The sequence below is a fragment of the Ahaetulla prasina genome, chromosome 6 (assembly GCF_028640845.1).
Source record: "Ahaetulla prasina isolate Xishuangbanna chromosome 6, ASM2864084v1, whole genome shotgun sequence".
Taxonomy (NCBI): Eukaryota; Metazoa; Chordata; class Lepidosauria; order Squamata; family Colubridae; genus Ahaetulla; species Ahaetulla prasina.
In genome coordinates this window covers 37,826,661-37,844,363 of record NC_080544.1, presented here as the reverse complement: position 1 = coordinate 37,844,363, position 17,703 = coordinate 37,826,661, and the positions used below count along the sequence as shown (strand labels likewise).

The 17,703-nt window shown below is 37.5% G+C and overlaps 1 protein-coding gene across 1 annotated transcript in view; it reads left to right on the top strand.

The window, feature by feature from the left end:
• Nucleotides 1-17,703, top strand: part of LRRC27 (leucine rich repeat containing 27) — an 84,359-nt gene that overhangs the window by 55,609 nt on the left and 11,047 nt on the right. The window contains exon 10 of the mRNA XM_058188210.1: nucleotides 10,877-11,016. Within this exon, the coding sequence (XP_058044193.1) occupies nucleotides 10,877-11,016 (140 nt within the window). The remainder of the gene's footprint in view (nucleotides 1-10,876; nucleotides 11,017-17,703) is intronic.

Sequence of the window (17,703 nt, the reverse complement as noted above, 5' to 3'; positions counted from 1 at the left end):
ACTTAAAAAGAAATCAAGAGCAGAGCTAGAACATGAGTGAAATTTGGGATTTGCAAATTCAGTTTTTCTTTTAAATCCTAACCCTAACCCTTACAATAATACTATAGATAGTTAATGTGGTGTGTAAGGACAACCCTGTTGAAGGCCAGTACATTCCTTGCTCCAACTTTGTATTTTAATTCTTAAAGAGAAGTAAACCAAATTTCTGAATTTCAACATTATTTTTGTTTGCAGAAATTTCGCAAACGAGTGTCCTATATTTCTTAAAAAATAAAATAAAAATAAAAATATGGAGGCCTTGTGCATTGAAGGAAAATTCACTTAGCCTAATTTTATGTACCATGTTCTTTAAAAGGGAAGATTAATAAACAAAAATGTGCTTATATGTATCACTTTCAGCCACAAATTTAGGAATTGGTAATTTATCAGCTACTTAATTTTTTAAATAATTTTCATGAATTCTAGCATGCCAAATCATGGCCATTTGTGGGTAGAATGAATCTTATTCAAAGCATTTAGGAGCTGGGATTTTCACATCTCATGGGCTTTAGCAATCTATAGAATAATAACAATCTTAACTGTGAAGAAACTCTCATTATCTTAATTTGCAGCTGCTTGTTTCAGAGAGTTTTACAACATATTCTCTGCAACTCTAAAGATCTGCAGAATGAGAAAAAAACATAAAATCAAAAATAAATTCATGTTTTTATTTATAGTAAGCAAAAAAAAATCATAGGGAGTTAGGCAAAAATATTTTAATTGATTTTCTTTTCAGAATGATTCTTATATTTTTAAGTGCAAACATCTTTACTCATTGCAATCATTAGTTATTTGATTGATCTAACCAGAAACTTGAAGATTACAGGAACAAATAAAGTAATGAGGTGGAAGGAATCCAGTTCAGTGGCTCTGAAAACCCAAGTATCCCTCAGGTGGACCTTTTATACCTTTCCAGGGCTCTGGTTGGTTCTGCATTCCTCACTTCTGATTGTACACTTGAGATATATAGTCTATTTTCCTGACCTTGGTTTCTGATTAATCAGGCCTCCTGGGTCCATCTACTTTCCATTAAACAGTTTGGTCCATTCTGAAAAGATCATGATTCCACCTCTTCTGAGCAGAAAAAATAAAAAACCTAAAGAAAAGTAAACTAAAATGATAGAGAGTGGTCTAGTAGACTACACAGAACAACCCCAAGGTCTGTGACTTATCAAGCCGGAATAGCTCAGGCTGTAAGGAGCCTGTTATTAGAACACAATAGCCTGCAATTACTGCAGGTTCAAGCCCGGCCCAAGGTTGACTCAGCCTTCCATCCTTTATAAGGTAGATAAAATGAGGACCCAGATTGTTGGGGGGGCAATAAGTTGACTTTGTAAATATACAAATAGAATGAGACTATTGCCTTATACACTGTAAGCCGCCCTGAGTCTTCGGAGAAGGGCGGGATATAAATGTAAAAAAAAAAAAAAAAAAAGCCTCCCATAGCATCCATTTTGGAAATGCAACTACAATGTTATCCAAATCCCCCCACCTTTGGAAAGGAAGCAGTGATTGTTTGCTTGTAGCACTCTCTTGCAACTGACTGGTGGATCTCAGAGTTTAGTGAACCAAGTAGATCATACAAACCTGTCAGCCTTAGCACCATTTTAGGCTTCCAGTATCTAAACTGTTCAACCAACAAACAAATGATCCCTTACCCCCACCCCCACCCCTGGCATTACTATAATGATTTCTGGTTTATGCATGGAAAGGTTTTTCTGCTGGAGATGTTTATACTCAGTGCAAAAATTCCCAGCCCCAAGAAATGCCATTAAGGTGACAGGGATTGAGAGAATCCCTGTTACTATATCTGAAGGGCTTACACATTGGGCATTAAGATCTAAATACCTGAATTGTCTTACAGTATTCCTGTAGGATAGTCAACTGATCATAACCCTCTTTATGCATTAATCATTGTAAAGTAGCTCCTCGTTGCTTCATTGGCTCAGACCCCAAATCCTATCTCTTCTCACATAATCTGTATCCATTTGGCTGTAGCTTTATCTTGTCATACCTTAGTTCAGAAGGCATGTGAAAAACTGTTGATATTGTGTATTTATTCTCTAAAACGTGGCAAAGTTGAACTCATCAAGTTTTGGAGCCAAAATAAAAACTGGACTGAAGTACAATTTTACAACTATCAAGTGCCTCTCCAAACTGCTTCAATTTTTCTTTGGAGATTCAGCTAAAGGAGATACGTGTATTGGCATCAATAGATGTACCAAAGGAAAAGGTTATATCATGAAAACAAATGGTTCTTAATGCTTAGAACAGTGACGGCCACATTGACTAAAGCTTCTTGTTGCCACTAATAAGAGTGGGACACCTCTAGCTGAATTACTGTGAAAAGAATTCAGATCATACTTTCTGGAATTACAGTGCAATTTTTACCTGTGCTTGTCTATTATCGGTTATGTAGCATTTATTGAAAGCATGACTAAGCTGTTGTAGAAATATTTCCAAACAAGCAGTTTTTGATGCTACCAATCATAAGACATTGTGGAATCAGCCTGCCTTTTTCTTGCAACTGAGTGATTTTCTAGTAGGCAACATTACAAAGGAAACTTTGGGGTTACTAATGGAATATGGTAACATCTGGACCCCATCTTGCACTGGTTAAATTCCTTGCATGTAGCAGGGCAATTGCACAATAAAAGCCTTGTGTTGAAGCAGCATTCCTAAACAAAAATGTTACTGTTTCATTCGCAGGGAGGAGACAGAAGTGCCTAAAAAGTTTTTAGATTTGTTTCCAGAAAAGATATAACTCTCCTCTAGCCAAATTCCATTTTTTTTACAGTTAAAAACTTTACAACAATTAATAGTGGGGGAAATGCAGATGAACAGCTTATTCTCTAAAACGTATGACATTTCCCTGAAAAATCCAGAATGAGAATCTATTTATTTATAAATAATCATTCACCAGCATATTTGCAACTTCTAATGTCGTTACTGAAGTAATCTATCTTCTGGGTTTGCACAAAATATTTCATTATAAATTAGTTAAACATACTACCAGAAAAATTAAAAACCCGCTAATGTTAAAGTAGCCAAGCTTCGCATGGTGCATCAGTGCAGTTGGTAAGCCTCAATATTCAATTGACTCATTTAAGATTCTGGTATGAATCCGTCCAGAGGCAGAACAGAAACTCACTTGAAGGAAAGCTACAAACTTAACAAAATGCGTCCAGCTGGTTCCTTTCCCTATTTCTTTTGCAAAAAAGTATCTCATTTGTTTAAGAGGTTGCAGATAGATTGTACAGATATCCCCAACCAGTCCATTGCAGCTTTTTGCCTCGCAATCAACCACCCATTTCTAATAATTGTACCTCTTTGATTGTAAGGATGCAGAAAGCATATCTGCTTTAAGGATGTCAGCAATTATCAATTGGAATTTGAAACCTCACAGCTTGGTGCAGAAATCCTGTAGAGTTGCATAAATTGGTATCTTTCTTAGATAGTAGATGCCTCCCAAATTGACCATTGGTCTTGATGGACTCTGAAAGTTTCTGGGCTATGCTTGAGTTTCTAATTCCAAGTTTAAGGACTGAATTCAGGGAATATAATAGTTATTGAGCAATCTAGTATTCTCTGAGGAGAATACAATCAGCACCCCAGATAACAGAACAACTTTGAAATATTTATTTAGAAAGGAGATAAAAGGAATGGTGCTGTAGATCAGGGGTCTCCAACCTTGGTCACTTTAAGACTTGTGGACTTCAACTCCCAGAATTCAAAGCTGGCTGAGGAACTCTGGGAGTTGAAGTCCACAAGTCTTAAAGTGACCAAGGTTGGAGACCCCTGCTGTAGATAATTCTGAAACTCTGCGTCAGACATTTATTTATTTTATATTTATTTATTTATAATTTAATTTTTATACCACCCTTCTCCCGGAGAACTCCGGGCGGTTTACAGCCATATTAAAACCGACACAAAATACAAACACAAATTTAAAAACAAAATTAAAAAACCAAATTACATTAGGCCGAATCAGACTAAAACGGTCAAGACCGACATAAAACCCGTTAAAATTTTCATTTAAAAATTTTTGCTTAGGCCAGTCCCGCACGGTGAAATAATAAGGTCTTAAGTTTGCGTTTGAAGGTCGGGAGGTCGGGGAGTTGGCACAACCCCGGAGGCAGCTCATTCCAAAGGGCAGGTGCCGCCACAGAGAAGGCTCTCCCCCTGGTGGCCGCCAACCGACATTGTTTGGTCGACGACACCCTGAGAAGGCCCACCCTGTGGGAGCGCACAGGTCGATGGGAGGCTATCGGTGGCAGTAGGCGGTCTCGTAAATAGCCCGGTCCTAAGCCATGGAGCGCTTTAAAGGTGATAACCAGCACCTTGAATTGCACCCGGAAGACTACCGGCAGCCAATGCAAGCTGCGCAGGAGAGGTGTTATATGGGAGCAACGTGGTGCTCCCTCTATCACCCGCGCAGCCGTATTCTGGACTAGCTGGAGCCTTCTGGTGCTCTTCAAGGGGAGCCCCATGTAGAGAGCATTGCAATAGTCCAGGCGGGAAGTGAAGAGGGCGTGAGTGACTGTGCATAAGGAGTCCTGGTCTAGGAAGAGACACAACTGGTGAATCAGGCAAACCTGATAAAATACTCCCCTGCCGATGGCCGTCAGTTGTTCCTCTAAAGACAGCCGGTCATCCAGGAGAACGCCCAAGTTGTGCACCCTCCCCCTGGGGGCCAATAATTCACCCCCAACAGTCAGCGATAGCGTAAGCTGACTGTGCTGGGACGCCGGCATCCACAGCCATTCCGTCTTGGAGGGGTTGAGCTGGAGCCTGTTCTTCCCCATCCAGACCTGCACGGCTTCAAGACACCGGGACATCACCTCAACGGCTTCGTTGGGATGGTTCGGGGTGGAGATGTACAGCTGAGTATCATCAGCATACAGATGGCACTCCACCCCGAAACCACGGATAACTCAACCAGCGGCTTCATATAGATGTTGAACAGGAGAGGCGAGAGAACCGACCCCTGTGGCACCCCACACGTGAGACGCCTCGAGGTCGATCTCTGCCCCCCTGCCAACACCGTCTGCGAACGGTCCGAGAGATAGGAGGAGAACCACGGTGCCCCCCACCCCTAAACCCTCCAACCGTCGCAGCAGGATACCATGGCCATGGTCAATGGTATCAAAAGCCGCTGAGAGATCTAAAAGGACCAGGATAGAGGAACAACCCCTGTCCCGAGACATCCAGAGATCATCCACCAACGCGACATTGTGGAATCAGGAATCAGAATTTCTATTCACATCCCAGGATCCCTGCACAACTGGTTTACTTTTTTGAAAAATTTATTGCAGTTAAGCATCCTAAAATCAATATGCATATGATGAATTATATCATTCTACCTTGGGTCACATGACCAAAGACAAGAAAGACAGTTTAGAATGGAGCACTCCACAGCATTCTGAAGAACTTTTCATAAGAATGCACTGAGGGGATTTTTTTTTCTTAATGTTTTTGCTCGACGCTCTCAGCATAACCCACATCATATTCGAACAACTGTTTTCTTGTGTTGATTTCTACCATCATAGAAATGTATTCCTGTTGCAGGAGACCTTTCCTGTTTTAAATGTTCTGAGCCCCCCCTCATGAAATTTCTTTCCAACATTCCATTGCTTTGGAAAGAATAAAAAAGATTGACTTTTGATCCTTTTGTCAATCATCTCCAACCTAGTGCTTTCCTGCTGTCTTGGTCTACAAACTCTTGGAGTTATGATCCAAAATATTGGCTCAACAAAAGTTACTTTTATATCTTAATGTTTGTTTATGTAACTCACATTGAATATGCCTGAAACTGTCCAAGGTAGGAAATCTGTGATAAACTCGGTGTTCTGATTCTTTGGGATACTCATGCTGTTTCTTCTGCAAAAGTACACGTAGTCTTGTTTGAGTTATATACCCCCTCAAGCCCTTTCAGATACCTCACACACATATACTTGGAAAGTTTATCCAAGTAATGCTTATCGTATAGGTTACTTATTGTGTAACTATTACTGGGCAGACATGAGAAGTTTGAAGACCTGGGTGCTTTCTGAGGTTGGTTTTTTTTTTGCCAGAGTCTGGTCAGGAAACATCTGCCAGCAAACAACCAAGTTCAGAGAGCACCAAGGGAACCACAATTCATCCCTGAGCTGCAGACTTTTCTATTGCTATATTGAAAAGTTTCAGACCATAGTTAACATGCAGACAGGTTTCACCTTATTTTAGTTAGCATGAAAAACCTTCATTTTCCAGTCTCATTTAAAAGAGTGAAAACACAAAAGCAGATGTGTTTATACTGTTCATTTCTAATGTTTTCTAATAAAAAAAAATTATAATAAAAGGACTGTTTAACGTTTACCACTTTATTAAAACGGGTAGACGGTGCTAGAATGCTAGGACTGAAAGCGTATACAAAGTTGTAAACAAAATCCAAACCTCTTAACTTATTTACATGAGAGGATTTTCTTGCTGAAATGTTGTCTTACCATTTTTATCCTACAACACATATCTCTAAAAATAAACATAAATATTTTGAAGAATCATGATCTGATAAGAGCTGATAAAGGCTGGATTCTACATGGAATGTCATTGACATTATCTTTAAGGCTGTTTTGGAAACAGCGATGTGATTTATTTTACAGAAAATTAGGGAGAGCAAGGACTTTAGAAATTATTTGGAGGTCAATGTCATATCTGAAGTTTCTACTTGTTATTGTGACATTATATAAACAAATAAATTGGTTAGCTATGTGCCTTGTGATTATCCCTTACCCCCAGCTCCTGTACTAAACGTTGTGTTACAAAGAGTAAGATGTAATATAAAGTACCATAGTATCATTACCACTAGGCACAATAAAATAGCTCACCCGAATATAGGGAAATCTGCTTCTTGGATATCTACTATTAAAAAGTCAAGTAAAGGATAAAAGCAGGCTGCCCCTCTTCCACACAGGGTCATTTCTCTCCCCAAAATTAAAAAGGACAATACATTACAGAAAATATATGTGTGCCAATTTGTATATGTGCATGTGAATTTAGAAAAAAATGAATAAATAGATACATAATAAATTTTGCAATAAGGAGAAGCATGTTAACAGATGAAATATATAACTGCTTAGTTTGGATGATTCCTTAGCAGTAGAATCGGCCTGGTTTTCTGAATCGCCTTGCTTTGCATCAACTTTAAAAAGGGTTTTTTTTTTAATCCAGTAAATTGACATGTTCTTCAGACAAAGAATGCTTTGAAGTGCAGATCTGTTCTCTATAAAGATGACCAACTAGTAGGGTTATTGTCTGATTTTAAAAGCAACAACAGGGCTCATCAGATAGACAATGAGATAGAGATTAGCTTCTGGGTTTAGCATCATTAGCCTTCTTCTTTGGATAATCCCTTTCCTTCTAATACTGAGAATTATCCTTAGTTTTTTCTTCATGTAAAAATGCTAGATTTCCTATTAATATATTTTCATACGAATGGAGTGATTAGAATAAAAGGAAATTCTGTGAATGAGGGGTTTTGTTTATTTGCTGTTTGTGTTTATAATTGCAGTTTATAGAGTTCTCTTATTTTTGCAAGTAATGGCTTCTAGATAATTTTTTAGTTTAATTACTTATTTTAAGGTTGAGCAACCTACTCTGGGTAAGAGGAGAGGCAAGCAGCTGCCTATAGTTCCTCATATTGGTAAAAATGCTATTATCCTATTGGCTTTCCATAAGCTTTTAAAAATTGAATTGTTTCAGTGGGCCTGAGGAAGATTAAAAATACTATTGTTTTTTATATTACTATTATTGATCTTTTATTTCATCTTTGCAATTTTTAATATTGATCTTTTATTTCATCTTTGCAATTTTTAACTTTATATTTTGGGTGTTTTCTTGTATTATTCTTGTAGTTTTATTGTACTATCAATCCATGAAATCTTTATTACGATCATAGACTAGCCTAAGAAGAATATAGTGCAAACAATTAATAATTTTAAAAACTTAAAAGTGTAAAATACAAAGAAAAAAAACATTTTAAAAACCTAAATTATATATATAAAAAATCTTAAAAACCTACTAAATGGGATAAAATATTAAGCAAATATAAAATAACAAGAGTTAATGTATGGCTAACTAAATCTATCATAATACAAAACATTCTTAGCTAACAAGTCAAATATTCCGGCTGATTTGAGGCACAGGTCATCGCATCTCACGGATTTTAATTGCTGCTGGCAACACTGTATGCGGGAAGGAAGTAGTGTCTGCAAGCAGCAGGGAGGTATAAATTTGTCCTATGCATCCTGGGAAAAAATTAGAGAATGCTGCATGAATTTGCATGTCATTCTTGCGCTAATCTCTGTATCCTTCCAGATTATTTTATGTGCTGCCGGAGTAAGCACTTATTGTACTGTTGATTCCCATACATCTCTGGTTAACAGCCAAGATTCCATGTACAGTGGCAATTTAATAAACAAATAAAATATAATAAGCATTTATAACCTTCAAACTGATTTTACATTGTGATATCTCATAATTCATGAATGTTATTAGCAATTCAGCTGCCAAAGTGTGGATCATGAGTTGTTTCCCAAGGCAACAGCTTTCAGAGCAAATTCCAGTGGAGCATGCTATCTTTTCACAGTTGCATGCATGGATGTCACTCAGACAAGCCATCATACTGCTCTCCATGCATGCTTATTTATGTCATACAGCTGTCAAAGATGCTTTGCAATTCAGAAAAATGGGAAATTGGATATAATTAACTTTAGATTTTAGAAAGGAGAGCATTGACGAATGTCATTTCATTAAAACTGACACTCTTCATAAGAGGATTCAGAATAGACTACTTATCTGGGATAGTTTTCATACCACTTGAGATGGGATCTATTAAGGAAGTTACAGAAATTGTGTTCTGAACTATGTAGAAACTCAGAAGATAGGAACATGAAGCCTGTCGCTTCCCACAGCAGTGATCCATCCAAGAGATCCAATCCTCTTTAATTTACCCAAAATTTGGTATCAACTCATAAAGACTACTTTTAATAAAATAAGGGATTTTATTAATTGGTATTCTTAACAAATGATTGTTTTTGAAATGTTTTGCTCTACAGTAAAATGTCAAGGACAATGAGTTACGTTGATTTAATGCTCCAAGGAGCTTGTTTCCATTTTTGCATGATTTTAATTTATGTGAGAAATGAAGCAGTGATTGACATATCCCTGAAGAGTATGATTTTTAAATACTATTAATACTGTGTACTCCTTTCAAAATGATGAGCATGTCCTTCACTTCTCTCTCTGTCTCTCCCAACTCTCACTCTCTCTCTTATATCCCATCATGATTAAATGCGTCTTAGCAGTTTTCTTCACATTTAACTGTCATCCAGTGAATTTCTGAGCCTACCTTTCTATTGTTAAACATGGTATGCTCTTGACTTCTGGCCTTGGCTGGGTTAGAATTATTATCTATGACAGATCCTGTCTTAACTGAAATTCTGCCTGGGCTAATAGTTTAAAACTGGGGGGAAAACCAGTCTCTGATATGATTTTGAGGACATCTGGTAATAGTTTCTCAGTGCCACAGTTGCTGGCAATGCTAATTTCTGCTGTTAGATTTCAGACCTACATTTGTAACAGGCTGAAATTACGATTTGTTTTTGGCAAAATATGTTAGTGTTAAATAGACCACGTGTAGAAGATATAGTCACAGACAGAGAAGGATAAGAAACATGGATGTAACCAGTAAATAACTAATGGTCAAGTATTGTCTGATCAAATGAGAATCTAATGGTTCAAGGCATGAATGTATAAAAAAAGGAACCGAAATGCTCACAACAATATCAACATGTGCTTCTTGAGAAAAATGGCTTATCCTGGGAAATATATTCAGAGAGATGAAGATTTCTCAGTCATCCAGATAGAGTTGACTAGAAGCTGAGTTGTGGCAACAGATTTTCTTGTTGGTTCAAACTAACAAGGGGAAAAAACTCCAATTGCCTTTACTCAACTCTCAGATAATGAAAGTTATTTTGTACAGACAAATAGTGGAAGTCTTTTAAATCAGAAATACCTGTTTTGGTTAAATTGTGATAGCAGTTCTGGCTCTAGATATGAGAAGGGTGATGCTGTGTATCCTACAGAAATTAAGCCAGCCATTTCTCAGTTTGATTCCCAAGGATCTCACAGACAATGTGTTGATGGAAAACAAGTAAGTTCCCATTGGCTATGTTTCGTTTTCTTCTCTTTCAAATATAACTGGCCTTTCTAGTAGGGAATGGCAATGTGCATAATGGTACTTTTTCTAGACAGCAGAACTAGGTAATTACTTGAAAGTATTCTGCTGCATTTGTACATCTTTTTAGAGATGTGCTGATTGCCTTTAACCTCTAGATGATTTTTAAAAATGTAGTTTTCCTTCCCTTTTATGAGGAGAAAAAGTAAGTTGTTACGTATATAATGCACGCACCTTTCTTGATCAAGCTGTGATTAGAAAATAGCTGCTATAATATTTGAAATTGTTACATTTGATTAAATGGGTTGTTAAAAAAGGGATTAATAGTTGGGAAATTTAAACAACAAATTTTATGGTTTCGGTATTTACCTGATTATATTCTACCTGTCCTCCATAACCTCAAGGTAGCATATATAGTACCTCTTCTTCCATCCCTGAGTTGAGACAAAGGGAGCTCTCATGGCTGTATCTAGACTTGACTCTTGGCTTCCCAGTCTCTTTCCAATACTTTAACTACTCCTTGCAGGCATATTGCTGTCCTGCGTTAAATTCAGCCAGCACAATGAGTGCATCTTTTTCTCCAAGTGGTTCTAATGCCATTATATGTCACATTTTTTTTAGATATCACAAAATGCACCTTATGCTACCGATAATATTAAGAGCAATGATAAGCTAGAAGGTTGGAGAGAACCATCTGACCTGGATGAGCACATAGAAACAGCACAAAATATAAATTCAATGAAAGCCGCTGATACCTTCAGGTAAGAACAAAGGGGACAGCCTCACATCTCCCTAACTGTAACAAAAACATGTAAAGTAATAAACTTTTATGTCATGTCCTCACAACTTTGCCTTCATCTAAGTCTTCATCCAGGGTGAGTCCATTTAAAGTTGTTTTTGGCTGTTCCAATTTGTTTTCCCTCTTATCCCAATACAATTTTTGCCATCCACACAATCTAATATACTTCATTAAAGATGTAGTTTATGATGTAATTGAGTTGGCATTTGTCAAGCTCCTATATGTAGTTTTAGGCTGTTGCAAGCACCACACTTCATGGACATTGTGGTTGAGGTTAAGGAAAGATAGGAGATCTGGGTTACACAGCAGTATCCATGTATTGCCTGACCTGAGTTTATCACACTGTTTGTCAAGTTCTGTGTGGGCTCCTTATGTAGATGGATTTACTCCTGTTTCAAAACAATAACACTCTGCACCTGTAAGTTGGGCAATCTGACAAGTAGTTAAATCACCTGCTCTATCATACATCTAAACTTGTCCATTTTTCTTCATCTCAAGAAAGCAACTGATCAGCTCCCACAAGTTCTGTAGCAGCAGAAATGCCAGTAACATTTTAAAAGAAAAAATACTTCGAGCCTGAAGATGTTCATTATACTAATATGTTGCTATCAATATTATATCATGAATGACTGCCATAAAAGGGTAGGGCAGCTGATTGCTACTTTTTTTTTTTTTTTACAAAAGACAAACTATGGATTCAGTTGAGGACTCAATAGTTTCTAGTTGGCAGTTTTAAAAAAAAGATCTAAAAACTTTGATGCACTTATTCATCTCAGAATAATATAGGCATTTAGAGGCACAGTGGCGCAGTGGTTAGAATACAGTACTGCAGGCTAACTGCCCACAGCCAGGAGTTCAGTCCTGACCGGCTAACGATTGACTGAGCTTTCCATTTTTCCAAGTTAGGTAAAATGAGGACCCAGATTGTTTGGGAAAACATGCTGACTTTGCTCACTTAGAGAGGGCAGTAAAGCACTGTGAAGCAGTATATAAGTCTAAGACCTATTGCTATTTAAAGGAGGAGACAAAATTCCACATGGGTAATATTGGCATAGTTGAATCCAAACACTGTAAACAATAATGACTCAAACATCCAAGGCAAATGGATAGTAAGGATTCTCTCCTTACAAATAAGAAAGAAAAGTTTCAGCTCAGTTCCATTTCTGCTAAGTGTAATATAGAAGACAGTGTCCACTACCTTTCAATAGATGTGTGGAGAGGGGCAACCAAACAAATAGGAAATACCTTTCTTCTGGGCGCAGAAACTATTGCAATTCTGTTCCCTCTGTTCTCCAAGGAATATATAATGATTACATTACAGTCATTTGTTTTGCTTCATCTCACCTTTCAATTTATTCCGCAGGGTAAGTTTGCCAGTGAGTGGAAAGTTGAGCCAAGATTCCTCTGGTTTAAGTCAAACTACTTTATTGGGCTCATTCATTAGTACAGAACCGCAGTATGTCCATTCTGAAAAAAATAAGATAAGACCCTGTTCTGTAGACACATTTTTGACGACGAACACTGTTTAAAAGTTTAAAAGGGAAAGAGAATGAACAATTGCATCCATCTTCCATTTTTCTACTTATAAACAAATTAGTATTCTAGCATTTATTGTGTGTTTGCATCCTGCTTTTCTCCTAAGAACTCAGACCAAATTACATAGCACTCATTCTTCTACACCCAGAATGACTACACTCATGGTTTCATGTATTGTTGATAGGTTGCACACCCTTACACTCAGTCCTTCATCTCAGCTGCAGAAAAATCAGAAGACTGTTTTTCCTGTTTGATTAATCATAGATTGGCCAAACTTTGGCTAACTTTAACAATTGAGTATTTAAACAAGCTAACTCCTTATACCAGCATTTTTCAAATCCGTAGTTCATCTATGGACTTTGACTACCAGAATTCCATAGATTGAAAAATCGCCAAGGTTGAGAAACACTGCCTTATACTATAGCTCAGAGTCCATCAATTAATTCATAGTTTGGTTTTTTCCAATTCCTACTTGTAGAAAGATGGGATAGAATTTGAACTAATTATTTCATTAAGAAAACATCAAAAGCTGTGGTTAACTGAAAATGGAAGCAAAAGCTTCCCAACTCAATGACATTTCACAGGAAGAAAAGCACACAAGCCAAGAACCATTATTTTGATGTTAAAGTTTGCTTTATATTGGCCATTTATGAAGTAGAGCATCAAAAAGCTTTTGAACTTTGCAGAAAAATGTTAATGTCAGAAAGTACAATTGTGATACCTTAGAGCAGGGGTGTCAAATTCAAGGGCCGCGGGCCGGATACATCATGCGCTGGCCCTGCCCCCGTCCAATTTATTAAGGGATGGAAAGTGCCGATACATCACATGATGATGCCGTGATGACACGAGTCTGATACCCCCGCTTTAGAGGAAGAATGGAAAAACTATGACTTTTCACATGCTGCTAAACTACAGTTGCCTACAACTTCTTTTTTTAAAATAATTTTTATTGTTATTTCTCTTTTAAAAGCAAAACAAACACAAACATAAAACGTATATTTCCTTTTTACAACAGTTTCAAATCAGTGTTCTTCTATCATTTACATTTTTCCCCAACTCTTCTTTACATATATTTATCTTTATAGTCCCTTTGTTCCATATTCATATATACAATCCTTCACGCATAATATTTCCTACAACTTCAGTCAGCCATACAGGTAGTCCTCGACTTACAACCACAACTGAGCCCAAAATTTCCATTGCTAAGTGAGATATTTGTTAAATGGGTTTTGTCCCATTTTACAATCTTTCTTGCCCCACTTATTTAATGAACCACTGCAATTGTTAAGTTAGTAACACACTACCTGACTCTGTGGTCTCTCCTCAAAATCCCCAAAGCTTTAACCAAAAACTGTCTACTATTGACCTCACCCCATTCCTAAGAGGTCTGTAAGGGGCGTGCATAAGAGCACAAGCGTGCCTACCGTTCCTGTCCTATTGTTTCCTTTCATTATATCCAATTAATATAGTTATTGCATGCTTATGCTTATATATATATGCTTATATATTATATAGTTACTTTCATGCTTATGCTTATATATACTTTTGTGACAAAATAAATAAATAAAATAAATAAATAAAATAAATAAATAAACAAGTAACACAGTTATAAAGTGAACCTGGCTTCCCCATTGCTGGGCAGAAGGTCGCAAAAGGGGATCACATGATCCTGGGATGCCGCAACCATCATGAATATGAGTCAGTTGCCAAGCATCTGAATTTTGTTCATGTGATGCTGCAAGTATGAAAAATGGTCATATGTCACTTTTTTCGGTACTGTTGTAACTTTGAATGATCACTAAATGAACTGTTGTCAGTCAAAGACTACCTTAATGAAGGTTAATGGAAGTTGTAGTTCAGTAACATCTTCAGGGCCATGGGTTCCTATCCCCACTAAGGACTAATATTTATTGGGAATAAGTTTTCATTATCTCATAGTACTTTATCAGGTGCTGCATACTTGTAGACCAGAGGTGGGTTTCAGCAGGTTCTGACCAGTTCTAGAGAACCGATAGCGGAAATTTTGAGTAGTTTGGAGAACTGGTAGTAAAAATGCTGACTGGCCCTGCCCCCATCTATTCTCTGCCTCCCAAGTCCCAGCTGATCAGGAGAAAATGGGGATTTTGCAGTAATCTTCCCCTGGATTGGGGAGGGAATGGAGATTTTACAGTATCCTGTACAGTATCCTTTTACAGTATACCAAGCCACACCTACCAAGCTACACCCACAGAACCGGTAGTAAAAAAATTTGAAACCCACCCCTGCTGCAGGCATAAATAGAAGAAAATTTAATCAGTGCTGTTTACAGTCCATGACACGCAACAAGTATCAGTCAACATGTAAGGAGCAATGATATGTTCTTCCTGCTCCTAGTCATGGTGATGACACAAGTGAACAGATGGTTCAGGTGTCCCTGCAAGAGCTGCAGTGGCACAGTGGTTAGAATGCAGTACTGCGGGCTACTTCTGCTGACTGCCGGCTGCCTGCAATTTGGCAGATCAAATCTCACCAGGCTCAAGGTTGACTCAGCCTTCCATCCTTCTAAGGTCAATAAAATGAGGACCCAGATTGTTGGGGGCAAAAGGCTGACTCTGTAAACCGCTTAGAGAGGGCTGTAAGAGCATGGTGCCATGGTATATAACTGCTATTGCAGTGAGAAATCTAGCTCCAATGCATTTGTTTCCACATGAGAAGATAATCTAATAATGGAAGCTCCAGCTCCTTATAAGAATGTGTGCGTTTCTCTTCAGTGACATATTCAATGCATTTTAGAGAGGGGAGACAGATACACTAAAGTGACCAGATTTCAGCGATGGCAAAGCGGGACACCATTGGGGGGGGGGCTGCGCATGTGCACTGAGTCTTGCAACCTGCCTGAAGGAGGAGGAGCGGCTGCTGCTTCTCCGCTCTTCCAGGCAGGCTCGGCTCTCCTCTCAGCTCTTCCAGGCAGGCTTGGATCTCCTCTCGGCTCTTCTCTTCCTGTCGGGTGAAGTCAAGCAGCATCTCTCCTCCCTCTCGCGCCCCCTTCTCCACCTCCTCTTGCGTTGCTGCCTCCCATTTTCAGAATGGGAGTGAAACAAAAAAAAATCGGGACTTTTTGGAATTGCCGCGGGACGCAGGACAAATTATTAAAAAGCGGGACTGTCCCGCCAAAAGCAGGATGTCTGGTCACTATAAGATACACGTCTTCCAAGTGTTGAAGTGAAACACAGAGATAATACCTGAGAAGCACTGCTCTCTCTGGCAATTTTGTGAAAGCTTTAATGTACACAAAATAAAGAGTGATTATCTTTTCTTGATGTTGTGTATGGCCATTGAGCTTGCATACAGTTAAGTTTTGCTTAGAAATGTTATAAGCTGACATTCTTGCAAATTATGGTCTATTGTTACTATTGTTTTTCTTTTCTTTTCCTTTTCTTGGGTACTTGTTCATTATACAATCTGTAAAATTATTGTTTAATGTTTAAATATGATCCTGCCACACCAGTCTAATATAATTTTTTATTCTTCCTGGATTCTGCTCTATAAGTTGCTTTGTGGAAACTTCGTGTTCATAACTAGGGACTTCAAAAGAAAAACATTTTTAATTGCTTTAAAGCTTGAAGACAGGGGACAGATGCTTAATCAGCTTAAAGATTTTTTTCTTAGCTGATAGCAGTTGATGACATAATGATCAAAGAGTACAAGCAATGTGTTAATAGTCTATTGTTCTCCAAAATAATAGCACATGCCTTTTTTGCATACAGTTAGAATAGATATTACTTCTGCATTTTCAGAAGTTTCAGTGTTTGAAATATTTTGCTTGTTTTTTTCCAATAATCATATCTGAATGGAGAAGCATTACTATAAGAGGCCAAACTCTGATTTCTGAAAAAGTCTTCAGATCTTATGTTTGTATGCAATGTTTGTTTCTCATTTGAAAATACATGCAAGGAAAAAAGCATGGGAACATCGCATGTTTCCTAGTGGCAAATAAGATGTGCTCTCTTGAATTGTGCAATAAAAGTGATAATGTAATTTTTAAAAACTTAATATAAAGAAAAAGCCCATGTGGAATATATCATACAGAGGTTAAAATATTAGGCTCCTAATGCAAACAAGTTTTTAATCCTGTAAATTCAGTGGGTGACTTCAGACATCCTAGCTCACAAGTTATGGTGGAGCAATATTAGAGGATTTTATTTTATGTACACCAGTAGATTATACATCTAACAAAAATATTCAAAAGAAAATTAAATAATGTTAGAATCTAATTACTTTAAATACAGGATAGCTAACAGAATAGTACTTGATGGATCATCCTGTCCTCATTATCATTATGAGTTTTTAAGTAAAAATCAAAACCAAAGGCTGACAGTACAAGGATGTACAGACAGCTATGATGGCTCTATGCCTAAGTGTAGTGATATTTGTTTTGTTCTCAGAAAAATCAGAAAGAGCAGGTGGCTTTAAGATTGCCAAGGACAAGCGAGCCCCAGATGGTACCCATGGCCCTGTTGCCTAATTACCTCTCTATGTCCTCTAGAGATTACGTTAAAATGAATTATTGCCACAAGAACGCTGGATACATGAAAAGCCATCCAAGTCATCCTCCCAGCCAGAAAACGGTATTGGTGGACACATGCCTCATTTGGAAACATTAGCATTTCAAATTATATCATTTTCTTTTTAATTGCTTTAATGTAGAAAAAATTAAGAGAGTAGGTCAACATAGCAAAAAGAAAAACGAAGGGAAGAGAAGATCTGTTTTCTAAGTATTAAATGTAGAATTAAACCATAACTTTGTGGAATAATATTGGTCAGTTTGATAGCGAACCAGGACATAAGCAGAGCAAACAAGTATCATCAGTTCAAAACCACATTGTAACATGATTTTTAAAAAATAGAAAAAAATTCATACTAGCCAAAACTTGCTGAAAAAATTGGATCTACTCTTGTTCCATATTCAGCAAAGTCACTGCTCTGTTAGCTGCTCTCCTGGATATTTATCTAAAATATGAATTAATATTCTAATATTAGAAACTCCTTGCCCTTCTATAAAAACAGATGCACAGAATAGATAATCAAAAGTATTACTTTCTATGAGCCAATGTAGTGATCAAAATAATGCCAT